General features: G+C 40.7%; 1 protein-coding gene across 1 annotated transcript in view; it reads right to left on the reverse strand.

Moving 5' to 3' along the window:
- SPATA5 (spermatogenesis associated 5) overlaps positions 1 to 17,713 on the reverse strand; it is a 395,498-nt gene that overhangs the window by 51,453 nt on the left and 326,332 nt on the right. Inside the window, exon 15 of the mRNA XM_019522055.1 lies at positions 12,404 to 12,568. Within this exon, the coding sequence (XP_019377600.1) occupies positions 12,404 to 12,568 (165 nt within the window). The remainder of the gene's footprint in view (positions 1 to 12,403; positions 12,569 to 17,713) is intronic.

Genomic DNA, 17,713 nt, shown 5'->3' on the forward strand with positions numbered 1-17,713 from the left:
CCACATCTTAGTGTCATCAGCAAATTTGAACAGGGTGCTTTTTACCCTCTCATCCAAGTCACTGATGAAGATGTTGAACAGTGCGGGCCCGAGGCCCGAGCCCTGTGGAACCCCACTGCCCACATCCCACATGATTTACAGTGACTGAACATGGCTGAGACATAAATACCAAAGCCTTTGTACAAATAAAAGAAAGCAACTCTTGTTAAGATTAAAATTTATTTGTATTTCAACCATACACATTTAAAATTAGTCTATTATTCTATCTAGTTCATATCTTCTCAGTGATTTAGAAAAGCTTATTTGTCACAGCTACCACAAATTGCAGGAAACACAGGAATCATATTATGTCAATTACAGAGAAAAGTAAAGAAGCTAGACCAGTAAGAAGCTTGAGCTGCTGCTCCCATAATAAAATCTTCGTGGAGACTAAAGCTTTCCTCCTAAAACTAGGCTCTAACATCACTATAGCATTTCTGTAACATGGAAGATATCGATATCCAATGCTTACAATGGAAAATCCACAAACTAAAGAAAAAGGCAGACTATACAGCAACAATTTCTTCCTAAACCTGTGCAAGATTCCATGCAGTTAGTCCAACAAAAGAAATCTTATAAGCAAACCTTCACATACCAGCTTGGAGCTTATCAATGTAGTTACAAAAAATATTATGTTTATGAAATACCTGAATCTTATGTCTAGCGTTTTTAGACAAGGGAAAGAAGAGTGGTGTGAGCAGGGACTCTTCTGGGAGGCCACAGCCAGGTTCTTCTAAGCTGCATAAGGCAATGCTTATATAATGTCAAAAAATTGTTTCCCCGTTTGTTTATTTTAGATTTAAGCCTCCCAGTTAGAGAGACCAAAATGAGTTTCCCTCTCTGCAATACACATGCAATAACTATTTTGAAAATCCAACATTTAAGGCCATTATGAAAACAGCAAAAATTAAATTAGCCAATGGATTTTTTTTAATAGCTCTATTTTTGAAGCCCCAAACAGTAACAATGGCTCCCATCCATACTTATGTTTCTTTTGTTTTTATGATGTAGCCAACTGAGGAAGTAAGTGAAATACTGGGAGAATATTTATTTGCTAATGTAATATAATTCAAAAATATGTCTAGTATCAATAACATTAGTTGGAATGTGAACATTGGAAGTTCTGCCTGTTCTCAGACTCACAGCTAGGTGAATGTGTGCGAAATACAGATCTGCTTCTCAAATTGCTTAAGAATTATTGCTGCCTAACTTGATCTTAACAAAAAATCCAGCAACTCTAATAATGCCTTTCTAAGCTTACCCTACGTTGCAGTCTATTAGATACACTAGCATATTTAAGTCAAAGAAGAGAAATTAAGGGAAAAACAAATTAAAGAGGAAAAATGAGGATGTATCTTAAGCAGCCATTCCTTCATAAAAACTTGGTAAAACAAAATTGTGCAAGAATCATGAACTGCTAAAAAGGAACAATGCCTTTAGAACTTGCAAACCCAAGTACATTTTCCTAGATGCTGACATAAGACTACTTTTAAAGTAGGAACCAGATTATACCTACATTAAAAGAAATTTACAGATAGAGCTGAATGGGCAGGGGGAATTAAGACATGCCATAGTTACAGCTGAAAACAACCAACTCAAAAAAAGTACCAGTGAACTGAACATTTATTTGTTTAAATACTTTTTTTTTAATAAAAAGGAAGTGACTGCAAATGAAACAGTCAATGGGCATTAAGTTCAAACATAGCTTTAATAATAAAAGATTTTTAAGTCTGATCTACAGTTCAGTGCATAAACAAGATATCCCTCGTCAAAGGGCAGAATTGTTGATTTTGTCAGCTACAAGGATTAATTGGTAGGGTATCTGCACAACAGAAACAAATGGTTAGCTGATGACTGTGAATTGCAAACATCCTATATTATATATACAAAAACACACACACACACATACACACACAGTTCAATGAAATGCAAACAGGAAGCTATGCAATTAAAATACACTTCCTTTGTTCACAGGAACAACAGTGAAGTTTATTAAAGCAATCTGTTATAACCCTTCCTCCTCCTTTTTCAGATTCTTCTTTCCAGGGATATAGTTCCTCTTTCCTTTTTGTTGGTGTTTCTTCAAGCTTGACAGCAATTTAACTGGCACTGCACCAGAAATACAAGTAGGGCAGTACAAGGTGTTCCTGAGTATGGCTTAGTCTGGTATAAACATCCTATATGAATTAGCCTTCAGGTATTGTAATTTAAATGTTCTTTGTGCCAACCAAGGTAAAAATCTAAATCTATTAACCAGATATTACAATCCATGTGTATGTGCTACCTTTATTTTTTTGCTTTTTGTGTTTGGCCAGGTGGAGGGGTGAGTTGACAGATGGATTAAGGGAAAGGTAGATTGGAATGTATATGTCCCTAGCTATTAAGAGCCATAAAATATGAATATTAGTCTTTTATTTACTAGGTATTGGTAACAGACCTCATAACAGACTTCTTAGTAAAACTTCCTGTCATGCCTTAAAATCTAAGCCATAGAAGAAAGTAGAGTGGAGTTTTAAACACATGGAAATATTTTTCTTTTTAGGAATATGCACAATAGTTTATGGAGTCAGCAGGAATGTTAGGTAAATATGTAGGGCCAGATCTTCTGCTATTGGACTTCGACAATCTCATTAATATCAAGAGAGCTACAACCACCTACACAAGCTGCATGCAGTTGAAGATCTGACTCTATAGTTCTAGTTTCATTCTCAAAGCTCGTTCTCTATCCACTTGAACCCCTTTTTTGTGGCTTTGTAGTATTTTTTTTTAGACCTTGCTTTAAACTCTACATCTAGGATCAAGAAACTTATCAAACTCAGTCAAATCAAAACCAAGTTATTGCATTAGGCAAACTTAATTGTGAGGTACTGTGATACCTGTTTGCTCATAACAGCAAATGCCAATTTCATTACTTTGAATCAAAACAATACTTCAGGCAGGAAAACCATTTTTTTTTATAGTAGGTAAATTCCACCAGACTGTTCCTATATAAATGTTAGATTATGACAATAAAACACCTTAAAAAGTAGAACAGAACCAATGCTTTTGACTGATGTCTATTTTGTTGTATACCTGGCTTGCTGCAAACTCATTTTTGCTTTGAATTTCATGTGCTTGCCTTTGCAATAGCACATGTGCTGAAAATGGATGATAAAAGAATTTCAGAACTTACCTGGATAATTTAATAAAAAGAGAAAAAAAGTCTACTGTAAATAACTTACAAGCACAAAATTAAAGAGACAGAGAATACAGACACCCTAAAAGACTTATATCCTGGATTTCTCATCTCGTACTGATTTTAAACAGCAACTTGTTTGTTTTCATTACAGGGAACATTGGCTGAATACAGGAGGAAAAAGGCAGCCGGTAGCAGAGCTGATTTCTGTCACTTCATAGCCCAGGGGTGGGCAATTATTTGGGCCCAGGAGCCATACAGGGAGCTTTGCTGAGCTGTCAGGGGCTTGGTCAGCACCCCCAACCCCCCTCAGCAACATACCAAAACTCTCTATGGAGCTTTTGGAGGATGGGGAGCAGTGTTTGAGAGTGGAAGGGGTGGGTGAGGGCAGAATCATGAGGCCACAGTGTGGGGCAGACAGCCTAGGATTGAGTCTCAGGTGAAGCTGCGATCTGCACCCTTCACAGCTGTACAGAGGGAGGGTATGAGAGGTGCTTGTGTGTGCGTGTCTGGGGGGCGGGCTGCCTGGGTGCTAGGTCCTGTGACTCAGGCAGAGATGAGGAGACTGTAGGGGAGGGGTGGGGGAAGCATGCAACAGAGCTTGTCCAGGTGGTGCGGTCCATGGTTTCCCCTGCAGCACTCCACATGAGGCCATGCCCTGCCTAAGGCAGCCTGAACCCACCAGCCTAGCCGTGCACCCTGTTCCCTGTGCTGCTTTACGCCCTTTGCCTCCAGCAGGAGCTACCTGGCTGAAGCTTCCCCCTGCCTACTCACCCAGAGGGGCAGGAGCAGGAGGAGCCACCACTGGAGGCAAGGGGAGCAGAGCAGAACCCAGCTGACTGCAGCCACACTGATAACAGCTCCACTGGAAGCTGTGTGCACTGGCTGGGGCCTGGCCTGGCGGAGCTGTTTTGTTCCCCTTGCTTCCCAGCTGCAGCTCCTCCTCCTGCTGCCCCACTCTGAATAGCAGGAGAGATTCAGCTGGGCAGCTCCTGCCTCAGTGAGCCAGGCTCTGGTTCCTGCTTCCAGCTGCACCCACTCCACCCACTTGCAGGTGGCTGCTCATTGCGCACACTTGCTTCTGTTATGCTTGCAGAGGATTTTTGATAGAGATATGGTAATGTGGGAAAGTGGAGGGAGAAGAAGGGGAAGGAGACAACCAATACAACCTTACACAACAAACTCTGAAAGTCGGTGTTTTGGTGAAACTTTCTGGAAGATATGAGCTTAATCTTTTTAGTAAGGAGCTGTTCTAGCACTGGGGTACCGCTTGTCTGGATGTTGCCAGGACTATGGGCCCTTCTTTTCACAAGGCACTCTGCTTTTTCACATCTTTGTCCACAGGCATGTCTCAGAAAACTCTTCCCTCTTCCTCTGGGCTAGGGACAGAAGTTACACATAAACTGATTTATGTGATCAGAAACCAGTTTAAACCTGTAACTGAACAGAAGTTCAGCAAATATAAACTGGTTTCCAAATGGCTGAACTCAGTTTAAGATCAACCTGAATGGATGTAGTATCAGTCTTCACTGATTTAGGTTAATCTGGTCTATGGAACATGTCGCGGATCCCCTCCCAACTCAATTAGGTCACAGTCCCCCATATCCCAGGAGCCTGTGCAGGGAGGCAGGCTAGCCTCCGCCACTGCGTCTCTGCTCCACCCAGCTGGGCTGGCTCTGCCCCATGCGGTCACAGAGTAGGACATGGGGGCAGGACGTGGGGGAAAGGAAACCCAACCTAGCCTGGTCTCCTCCCTCTTCAGCTGGGGCCGGTCCAACTGGGAGTGGCCCCATGCCATGAGGGTCCTCCATCTCCCCCAGGCCAGCTGCACAGCCCTGCCCCTTGACAGTCTCTGCCTCTGACCTGAAGCGGGGAGGCAGGAACAGAGCCCTCCTGCCACAAGGCCTTGGCTCTGGGCCAGCATGGGAGGCGCCTGCATGGTGGAGAGGTTTCCCCTGCCCTGCTACCAAACACTCCTGTTCCTGCTGCCCAGCACAAGTCTCCGGGCTGCCTGCCATGTCTTGACGGCTACAACTGGGACAGGGCTCCAGCAGGATGCACGAGGTGGCCCAGGGGGCTTACACCAGGCAGTGGCTGGGACAGGAGCACTCCATACAGGGAAGGATCAGGCTCCACTGCCTGACACAAGTCTCCCAGGCTGCCTGGCACGTTCTGCTGGAGCCCAGTACCAGTGGCAGCCAGCAAGATATGCTGGGAGACCCAGGAGGCTTGCGCTGGCCAGTGGAGCATGATCCTTCCCCATATGGAGTGCTCCTATCCCCGCCACCACTCACTGCAAGCCTCCTGGGTCACCCAACAGGTCCTGCCAGCTGCTGTTGGTGCCAGGCTCTAGAGGGACATGCTGGAAGGCCCAGGGGCTTGTGCCAGGTGGTGAGACCTGGCCCTGCCCTTTATGGGGCGTCAACGTCCCTGCAGCCTGGCGCAAACTCCCCAGGCCATTCAGCACAGCCTTCCAGAGCCCAGGACCTTGCCCCCCCTGCAGCTCAGGGGGATCCCAGGCCTGCTGGGGGAAATCCCCAGAGGCCTAGGGCTCTTCCCACACGGGCAGATGCCTGGCTCAGGGCCAGCATGGGACAGAGGACTGTTTCTCCCCCCTGTGGGGTGTTGGGGGGGATGTGCCAGCCAGCCGATCAGGGATGGCCCAGTAATGGTTGGCAGGATGGGAGGCATGCTATAGCACCCCCCGCCTTTTGGCCTGTACCAGTGCAGGCCTCTGCCTGTCTTTCCCAACTCAGAAGTAAATGTCTATTCTGTTCATTATCAGTTCAATCTATGCAGCTTAGGAAAAGACTGAATTGACTCCATCTTGGGCTTTTTGATGGTCTGTACTTAGCCCTAATGACTGGAGGAAAACATGTCTAAGCTATCCTCTTTCCAGCTCTCAGAGAAAGAGCTCATCCTCTCTGCTGCGAGTTGGATTATACTCATACTAGCTCTTCCCGAAGCTGAAGTAGAACCTAGGTGCTAAGATGATCAACACAGTCAAGATGATAGCATATGCAATATCAGAGCTTTAGGAGCTTTAGGATTAAGTAGGGGGTTTATGGATTGTTCATTTGGATTTATGTACCTAACCAGCAACTAAATTGTACTTCAGGTGTCTAAATGTCTTCTTTGGATCTTACCCATACTTCCTTAAAATTTTTTTTATGGGATTCACCTCATGTATCCTGAACAATGACATTCTGAAAACATCCCGACTGCCAGCTATTTCCTCACCTTCCATCCACTGGTGCCAAACATACATCCTCAGAGCTGATAAAAGTGAGTAGGAAGATGGTGGTCCCACCTTACCTTTGTTGGATAGAATCTAAATCTTTTTCTTTCCAGTCCACCCACACAAAAAAAATTCATTCACAATGACAGAAATTAATAGTTTCGATGTATCATTCCAAGAGAAACTTAAAAGGTACATCGGGGGTGATAGGCACCTTAGTCTTGCTATTTTGTAATCTTATGTGGTTCCCCATTTTAAAACAATCTGTACATAAAAATATTGTAACTTGATGTTGAGCTAAATGCAGGCAACCCCTGGCACAGGTGCCAGAGCATGGTTTGTGAAAGCAATTTGCTCGGCACACGCACCTCAGGGTGTATGGTGAGGAAAGGGCCACAAAGATCACGTCTTTTGTGGCTCCCCCACCATCTTCCCCGGCACACCAACATCTTACAAGTTGAGGTTGCAGGTGTTTTTGGCACTCTGCCCAAAAACATTGCTGACCCCTGTACTAGAGTTATCTGTAAGGTCAGGTCTAAATAACTTTGGTCATGGACAAAACATTAATATTGTCCACCAAGCATCTCCTCTCACAAACTTACTTGAAAATACAAGTATCTGTCATGATATCTTAAAAGATGCAATGCAGAGTCTAATCTTAGGGAGTCAGAGATCTGTAAGATGCAGAACACGCTCAGCTGTAACTGACCTGAATGGGAGCACTCATAATCTTCAGAATTGGGACATTACAGCTGAAACTTTCCTGCTTCAAAGTGAACCATCTGAGATTCAGGTACTAGGGTGACTACCGGAGCAAGACGTTTACAACCTTAAACCAAACGCAAAAATGCATTTTCCCCATATATGAAAACTCATGGTGCAGGATATACAACGTGAAAGGGATCTTCTTTACTATGATTCATCCACATTTCCCCTGAAATTTTTCTTTGTCTCCTCAACCAGTCTCAGCCTTACATCATTTTTGACCACCGTATAGGCTTGATTCAGCGTCCAGATTAAATTTAACTGAAGAGCCCATTAGAAGATTGACCTGTTTCATAAGGAATTGCAAGTATAAAGACCACATCCCACTTTGTATCACTTTGTTCTTTATCCCATCCTCTCCTATCTTTAGAGTGCATGCTTCACAGGAAAGGTAATTTCATTTGTTCAACTACTTCTACCCATTATCTGCTGTTGTGTTATTCACAACATAATCCTCTATTATTAGCAAGTTGGCTTCTTTCATATGGTTAGAAGGTATTTATTTAGAAGTTCAGATTTAAAAATAAAAAAATCCATCAAATTAAAATAAAGCAGCCCTTTGTATTTTGGAATGAATATGCAAACTGCTTGAGCGTGTGCGTTGCTGCAAAGTTTCTTTTTTGGCACCAAATTATCTTTCATGTGAGCCACAGTGAAACTTGGTTGGCATTTTGTTTTGCATGTTCTACGTTTACTCTGGGAGTTATTGGAAAGAAAGAAAGGTACTTTTACATCAATTCTTCAGCTTCAGCTGAGTATAAATGAAAGATTTATGTCTCTCTCTCATTACTATTGTTTCCTATAAGCATAGAAACTAATATTCCATACAGATGATGCCAGCCGTTTCTCTCACGCCAAATAAACTCTCTCATAAACTCATTTTTCATTAACACACCTGTCCAAAGGAGACATCATTGTTATCATTTCTAACCAGATCTAAGTTAAAACAATCCATGTGCACTTAAAGTGCCGCTCACTGTCTTCTTTGCAGCTCTTGCCTTCTAAATTTAAATAGCCATGTTATTTTGTGTTGGGGCTCAGGTAATGAATGGCAACTTCCTCGCCCTTTGATTTTTCCCCCTTATTTATCCAGCTAATTTCTTAAATATTATTTTAATTGCAGAAACGATGGTCTCTGTCCCCACTGGTCTCCATTTACAGATCAAATTCCAAGCATTGAAACTTCAGGTAATTTCTTTCCTTATTTAGGCTGTGAAGAAAAGTGGTAAGTCCATTTTTTTCCAAATTCAAACCTACAGAAAACATCATTCTTTATATTTGTAAAAGTAGTTTTTCCTCCTTCTGTATGCCAATATGTGTTCCAGCTACATGCCCGCTTCTTTGAGACCATATAATTTCAGTATTACAGGACAAGTAAAATGCTAGCAGGTATTTTGTTTTTATTTCCACTAGTGCTTTGGGGGTTTCAGCTGTTTGTATTTTCTATTACAGTGCTGTAAGAGTGATGTTGTAGCTGTGATGGTCCAGAAATTATGTGAGAGGCAAGGATTTCTTAGGGTTATATTTTTTATTGGACCAACTATGTAGCTGGGATAAAGTCAGACTAGAGAAAATAGGAAATGATTAAGAAAACCTCACTTAAACCATGTCTGAATAGGAAAGTAAGCTCTTATTAAGGCCTGTCATATATTTCAAGACTTCTATAAAAAAGTGGCTATATTAAGGGAAATTCATGGAAGAAAATGAGTGAGATTGAAGGAACTAAGGTTAACTAGCAAGTGATTTTTTAAAAAGTTATGGGTTCTGACTTTAAAAAGTTGGTTTTGATTGCAGGAAGTATAGTTAAAAATAAATCAAATAAACTACTGAAAGTTGTGCCTAGAACACCTTGGTCTGAGGCACCAGAATGAAAACCACCCTAGGAAATGTTATGACTAAACTGCCATATAAGTATAATATAGTGATTTTTTTTTTCTAAACAGAACTTTTAGGAACTTTGGAAAGCTGGCCTAAAACCTTGCTTATCTATATCACATTAACACAGAAACACCAAAAAATGGTTTATAAACACAAATTCTTTTGTAACTAGGGATGCTGTTACATTAACCCTTGTTAAAAGGTAAAAATGCTGAAAATAACTTTGTGAAAGTTTAGGTAATTTAAGATCCTTTTTTGCTTTTTTTTTTATTAGATCCAATGAGTACTTCTCAATTTCTCCTCCCTGATACTGCTAGAAGCTTCAGGGATGTCAAGACGGGAATAGCGTAAGCGCTATTCTTCTCATTGTTTCCTATAGCTTTGTTGTGTCCAGGGGCAGCAGCCCTGAGGATCTTTAACAGAACTTCCTAGACGAGAACTGTGATTGAAGGGACCAACTCCCCACCAGAAATACAAAGAATCAAGGGAGACAATAAGTCAACCTAAGAACATGACAAGGCAGATAGTTGGTTACTACAGACCTTTCATGAGAGAAAACAGACCTACCTTGTGAATGACTTGGTCCTAGCAGCTGCATGAAAAATTTGCCTGTGTTCTTGACAGAAGGAGGAATGCCTTAGGGGGGAGTGGGGGAAGCAGCCAGAGAAAGGTTTGGTTCCTGACTCCTAGAAGGCTTTATTCTTCTTCTAACCATCCTTGGCATGGGAGAGGAAGCCAATCTTACTATTTAAAAAAAGTTCTAAGTATGACTTTATACCACTTATACTTTAAGCTGTATCTATATGAGTTCACTTGAGACACTGTAGGAGCTACAAGCACATATATACTGAGTATAAACATGAGGCTGCACTAGGGAATGACATAAGAGGTTATGGTCATTTTTTAAACCAAACTTCTCCACAACTTAGGAGTGCTCAGATATAGGGTTTGGCTTAGACCCATATTGCTGAGTTACTAAATACTTAACATATGACTGACCCCCCCCAAGGGTGTTTTTTGATTTTTGCACTTCACTTATAAGGGGAAGGAAGAAACTTCACAATTCACTTATGGCTCTTGCTCTCACAAGTTATGTCCCACTCCTTTCACTGTAAAGCTGTAAAAATAAATACATTTTGTTCTCTCTCTTTATATATCTATTATATATTCATTAAGAGGTACAAGTCGTAAGTGGTAAGAAAAAGATACAAATATCAGATATGAAAAATGCCAAGCATGAAGTCTATATGCATGCTAGACTCTTTTATTTATTTCTTATTCAGCTCATTTTGGGATAGAGCAAGACACCTCTATGAGAAGTTCCCTATTTATACAGCATATAACAGTCACAAAAACAAGTATTTCCCATTTTATCGGTAAACAAAGGATAGAACAGTAGATATGGGAACTTGCCATTCAGCAGCGGAAACTATTTGTAAAGCTGGGAAACTGGAGACACCAGGAAGAAAAGGCTTAATGAAACAGGGCACTGTCTGTGCCAACCGTCAGACTTTTTACATATACTTCCAAGTAACACTTACTGAGAAGTTCTCTCTGTACTGTTCTGTCACAATTGCAACACTTCTTTGAGTGATGCAAAATAAAGATAATATGATCATAACTCATGTTATGATAAATGCTACTGTAAAAACAGTTTATTCCTGCTACTAGTCTGTAGATGCAATCAGTGATTGATTAAGTAATTTAAGGTTTGATTTCATATAAAGCCACAGCCAGGGGACAGTTTCTTTTCTGTAATCGTCAGCTAAATTACAGGAACTTTCCATTACTGCTTTAGATGAGCTAGATCTAACAGGATCTCCCCAGAAATGTTTTCAATTAAACTATCCTTTCTCCAGCACTTGCACTCTGGAGAGAGGGTAGTTTAACATACATATTTCTTAATTGTTTTTAACCTTTTCAGAGGCTTAAAATTTAGACAAATGTGGATGAATTCTCACAAGAATGGCAAATGTCATATCACTGACAGCAAAGTGATGACGACAAGTCTGCTTCAAAGCATGGAGTTCCCCAACAAAAAGGATGTAACATTTTTTTTTAAACAGAGAAAAACAACATATTTTTCCTGGTCTTATTCTCAGGCAGACCTCTAGCAAGGACAATTTTAGCCTGATCAATCAAAAGGAAATGAAAATGAGATCCTATAATAGAAAATTTTAGGTAACCTTAACTACAGATTGCCTACAGTGCTAGTTATGTCTATAAAACCACAAATGCAGTGCTAGTTATGCCTATAATAACAGTGTTAGTAGTGTCTACTTACAGGTGGTTGACACTTTCTATCATTAGACTCAGACCCCTCTAACACCACAACCACTAAGCACCTCAACAAATAAACCTGGTACTTTTAATATAGATACATATAAACAAACCTGGTATGTTTAATATATTCATCCCCTCCCCTGAATCCCAGATATCAAATAAGGCATTTTAAGGGGAAATAAAAAATTCTTCCTGAACACTGTACATGACTGGCAGAACCATGGGATTAATACAGTATAATACAGTGCAATGAGTATTGTACACATATAAATAATTCAGGGCCAGGACGAACAAGGAAAGGAAATCTAATCCAGGAAGAGCTATCACAATTACTAAGCCTAGCAATTGCACAAACACTACTGTAGTATACCCTATAATATAAACCTAAGAATTTCTTCAAAGCACAAACTCATAACATGTACCTTGGGATATTGCAAACCTACCACCCCAGCGCACAACTGCAACACTCAACATTCTCTGTCTTGTACCGAGACCACTTTTTCTAGTTTTAGTCTCAGCCTCCAAATCTGACCCCTTTGTGGAAAGATATTTTCTAGAAACAAAACGTGTAATGTTCCCTCAAAGAGTTCCCCACATTGTTTTGTAGTTCTTTGTCCTTTACATAGAATAGGCTAATGATCATACCTCCAAATAGGAAGGATCTTCAGAGATCAGCAGGAAGCTGAGTTCAACTGTCCAGAGGACCCATACCCTCTCACCACTTTTGTCACTTTTCACTGTCTCTCCCACAATATAATTTCAACGGGGTCATCTTACCTCTGCTCCCCCTTTGACCAGGGCTATTCTTGAAACTGCTCCTGGAATAGTGACTTCATGTTGGATTATCTTTCTGGCAAATCACCAAGGAAGTGCACATAAAGAAAGGGCACTGTATTCTCACATATATTTGTCTTCACAATTTCCTTCACTTAAGTGAACTGATCTTAATTAAAGTTGCAATTTTTTTTCAAAGATAGCTCTATGTTTTCACTCCTGAGCCATTTGGAGAATAGAAATTATTTTACCTCTGCTCCTGAATACTTGTGCGTGTGCTGAACAAGGTCCTTCAAGCAGACTTCATCACTGATGGGCATCGATTGAAACTGAAGTTTAAAAATCTCTTGACGAGTGGTTTCATCTGGCAAGGGGATGTAGATGATTCTGTCAAGTCGTCCAGGTCTCATCAAAGCCTGTAATGAGAACAGCATACAAATCAGACAACAAAATATGGAACAAGTTAACAATAAGATAATTTCTCTCTTTCCCACTAACAGTTAGGTCATAAATAGGCAGTGTTATTCTCAGATGTTAGAGCTTTCCAGTAAATGAAAAGAAACTGATTCTAGCTATTGAAATTATATGAGTTGCCATTTTTAAGAAGCAGAACATTTTCCTAAAAATTTCAGGCTTGTTTCATTGAAAGCTGGAAAGTTAAAACTCAGCTTATGAGCCAATGTCTTTTTTCCCCACATCTCCCCTTCAGTTAAGAGTACATCAGGAAAGACAGAAAATATAAATAATACATAAATTTACTATTTTACATTGCGGTATGATCTTGCTAGCTCTTTAAAAATTTATATCAAGGAAAGGTATCCTTTCACTTTTTATTACTTAGAAAAGGTAATGGGGAGCAGTACCCCTCAATGGCTTTGAATTTTAACTGAGAAACTGATTTCAAGAACTATAGTTTAGTGTATTTGACTATCAATGTAAGTTGCTCTGAGAGGAATGTTTTCCTGATGTGCTACAAAGCAACTTAAAATTAAACAAAGGAAAATAGTTACAAGTTGCAGCCCCTAATTTTGCAAGGTCTTATGCATATGCATAACTATGAATTTCTAATAGCCATTTTGGGTTCAGTAGAACTACTCACAGCATGTAAAGAAAGCTAGGAGTGCTCTTCAGTCTTTGCAAGAGCATAAGAACATGTGGTGCAATGGCACGATAAACTAAGGCAATGGTAACACTAAAATATATAAATGCATAAAAGATAAAATATAAATAAGAACAGAAAAAAGGAAAATAAACCCCATCCCTAACTACAAACTGAAAAATATCCATATAAAATAAATAAAGCCTTTCACCCTACAATTTAAGTATCCTGTTTTTTTCTAAAGGCAAAAAAAAAGTCCAAGTTTTTTATGTAAAATTTCTAAGCTGAATAATGGCCCAAATTCTGAGGCCCTCATTCAAGCAAAATTCATATGGGAGGCAATGGGAATTTTGTCTGTGTAAGGACCTCTGCATTGTGTTATAAGGAAGTCAAAAATATTTTGGAAGCCAACTCTTTAAACATTTGAGATGAAAGGGAATCATTTCTATGTTTTTGGAAAAGTCTTCCATATTTTTGGAAATTGTTTATTTTTTTTTAAAGTTTCATTAGCTCATAAAGAACATCCATTTCAGGGAAACATATAACCCAAGTGCATGCAAATACTATTTAAAATACATTTTTAACTGAACCATGTTTATAAGTTTCAGTATATAACCTAAATTGTTTTTATGTTATGGTTCTCCCTTGGGCAGTGTGGTTTGAGTTCCAGATGACTTGAGATACTGCACGGTTGTCCTGGGCTGTCAGCCAGTAAGTCTTTTCCCAGCCTAATCATGTCAGTGAAAGTCATAGTGAAAAAAATAGTAGGAAAGAGCCTTCCTTCCTACACAGCATTGATCAAGTTAACACCCTTCCTAGAGTTTCTTTAAAAAGACTGCTATGATGCTTCAGGCTGGAAAAATGTACCCTGAATGTTAAGAGATGTCCTGTTATTTTTAAAACAAACCATGAATGACAATTCTCAACTACAGAAAGTGTACTAGAGTACATTGTACCCCATCTAGCTATCCACAGGAGCACCCATGGCTTCACTTAGGGACTCAACAAGCTAAAGAGACAATGCTGCATGTTTTATACTCCAGCATCTAAATAATTTATATTAGGGCACTTCCATGTTCTGCCAACACATTTGAAAGAAGAACGTGCATATTTCATGCCTAGGCTGCGAGGGCTAGGCATCATACTGCAACTGTATTTCATCTGTTCCTAAGAAAATGCCTATAACTAATCCTATCACCTACCAAAAACAGAGAATGTTCACACGAGTACAATGCTGTACTTCACTTAAATCAGGACAGATTTAAATTAGGAAGCCGACTTAATTAGGACATTTCCTAGGAAGACAATTTAGCTGAAAGCCCAATGCTGCTGATATGGTTAGTAAAATCTTCTGGCTTCAAGGGGATTCAGTTATCTGGTACCAACTAGGAAAGTGGTACTAATTTAATAGATGTTAAGAGTTATGAACCCCAAAAAATGACAAAGCCAGTAGGGAAATACAGATTGCCCGAGCAAGGGATTAACATAGGAGGGATGGGGGGTGAGGAGGGGAACGCAACTAGGTTACAGAAAATACAATGTTAGCCAACTAAGGCACTAAATTCTAAGATGTGGTATTTTAAAACAGGAGAAGAACTATTTCACAAAGTTCAAAATGGAATAACAGAGACTATAACATTTTTCACTTGGTCTTCGTAGAATGCTTGAATGGTTGTGTTTTCTACAGGCTCATAATTAGTCAAAGAAACCTTGAACCTTGAGGCCCATCTTACGTGCAGTTGGGGCCTACCAGCTTTTCTGGCCAACAATATAGCATCATGTCTGGCTGCCTTTGACACCCACAGCCTGAATGACTGTGCTAGACTGACTGAGATAGACTTTGGCACAAGTCTAGGGCTTGTGATCTTAGGCTTCTGGAGCTGCAATGAAATCCCTTAAGTGCTCCATCACTCCTAAATGGTGGCTCAAGCAAAAAATACTAACATGTTTTGGTAAACTCTTTACCATATTTTCTACTTAAAAGGGAAAGTATTGTTAAATTTGTATTTCTGTAGTGCTTAAAGGCCTCAGTTAGGACAGAGCCCCATTGTACTAAGAAGCATACAAAAGTGAAAGCCAGTTTGAGCTCTGAAGAACTGGCAGCTTAAACTGACAAGACAGACAAATGGCGGTGCTGCTGTAATCCCTGTTTTAGAGAGGAGGAACTGTGTTACAGAGTGATTAACAGTCAAAATCTTTTCTGCATTTTTTCTCTGCATGAGACCACAGGAGTAGGTGACACCCATAGAGTACATCCTCCAAGTCTGAGGCCTGAAAAATTCTACCCCAATCTCCTAATCTCAGCTCATATCATCCCTAAACTACAAAAAATAGCTCTGTGGCAAAAGGTTTCAGTATTGAGCCCTGATTTCAGAAGAATGAAGGCCTGAAAAGGCAGGTACTTACTACCTCTGCACTTTATGAGATGGGGGCTATGAATCTCACTTGCCTCCCAAAATCTTACTTTATCCAACATCACGTTCCAAAAAATCATCTATCCAGCTGACTGGTAATATAGAGCACAAACTTAAAGCCTTGTTACACAGTTGGAACCATACTTGCATATGAGAAAGAAGAAAAGGGCCTCGGACAGGCGATCATTTCTACTGGTAACAATTTCTCTGAAACTGTTACTGGTAGAAAAATAGCCCAGGAGCTAGAGTGTACATGTATTCCAGTCCTCTGGATGGGGACCTACACAGGCAAGTTCTCCAGCCAGGTACCACTAGAGGGGCTGCTTTCTGGCCACCCCCATCCTTAGGGGAGCCCATTAATTGATAACGTATTCTGTCCCCAACCTGGGAGGGGGACAGAGTGCCAATATGCAACCTCCCAGCTTTTGAACAGCCTGTGTTCATTGCACATTGCATTGTGTTCAGCAATGCACGGATTGAGGGGTAGGGACTACCTCCCTGACCCTGTCTCCTTGGCATTTAAAGCCCATGGGGTCATGAGCTGTGGTGGAAGGGGAAAGGGGTTGTGATTTAAAGCCTGTGAGGCTGAGAACTGGGGCAGTGATAGCTTCCCCAACCTGAGTTCCCAAACCCAAGAGCTTTGACATCTTTGCCTGTGCCACTCAGCTTGGCAGTGGGGGGCAAAGGAAAGCTGGACAGGGCTAGAAATTGGGTTTGGGAACAGCCTCCCAGAGACTGGGTCCAAATCCTGAGTCCTTTGCAATCCCTACCCCTGCTGCCCCACTGGGCAGCAGGGTGAGGATAGCAAGGGGAAGCTGACAGCCGCCAGCTTTGAATAGGCTGCCTGAGGGATAGCTTCCCCGTGCAATTTAAGAACCAATGCCCACAGCCCCCAATAGCAGAGTTGAGGGAACATAGGGCTGAACCACCCACCTCTGACTAAATGCTAAGGAGAAGCTCATATACCGAACATCACCGCCTTTGTTAAAAACAACACAATTCGTGGATACGAATGGTGAAATTTACTTTAGGATACACCCGTGAATTCTCATGAGACATCAAATATATCCAAAGTATAAATTTACTAGTTTGGTGGACAGAGATGCAAGAGTGCTTCTATGTCCTACTATGAAATTTTCATCAAGATTCCCAACATCATTTACAAATATAATTTAAAACTGATGGCATAATGATTAAAAAGTCTGCATCTCTTCACTCCCTGGCCTGCTTTTCCTCTATAACAGAGGTTCTCAGATTGTGCTCTGAGGACCGAGCTCCATTCAGGTGGTCCACAGAAAGCTTGTGGAACAATCGAGAATATCTGCACTTGGCCCTGCACTTGATTTATTTTTTCTGATGATGGAGATTAAGTGGTCCGCAGAGACCCTCAGCAATTTTCAAGTGGTCCAAGAAAAAAAAAGTTTGAGAACCACGGCTCTATAAGATTATCTTTCCCCACTTCTAAATCTTGATAATCCCTCTCATTTTATTTTTTTTTAAACCCTATAATCTGCTCAGCAATAACACAGACTTAAGGCTAGGACACTTCTTGAAGCATTCTTATGGTAAAACATGATCAGTGGTTACACTGTGTTCTATACAAAGCTAACTTAACATCACATGTAAATCTTTACAATAGAAACTATCTACATGTATGTTTAATATAGTTCAGCAGTCCATTGGAAGGGAATGATTACTTACCCTATAGCAACTGTGGAAGTAAAATATTTCTGACACACACAGGATGTACTCAGCTAGATTACTATTATTCTGAATTGCCAATACGATGATTTTTTTTTCTATTTGTAAGAGTACAAAGAGACTCCTACTCTGCAAAGAAAATTCTCTAAACAGTATACAGCACTCTCCATGAGTCTTCATCTGCCCAATATCCAGTATGTCAGATGCAACAACTATGCATGCTGTGGTGCAGTATCAGACTGGGATTCTGTGGGCATGTCTACACTATATGTTCACTGCAGTTGTTGCCCTGTGGGGTCGGGCTAATTCTCAGGATCTCAATATTGCGCTGTTAGACAGGAGGGCGT

Source organism: Gavialis gangeticus, unplaced genomic scaffold (assembly GCF_001723915.1).
Source record: "Gavialis gangeticus isolate Ggan-Ray unplaced genomic scaffold, GavGan_comp1, whole genome shotgun sequence".
NCBI classification, from domain to species: Eukaryota; Metazoa; Chordata; order Crocodylia; family Gavialidae; genus Gavialis; species Gavialis gangeticus.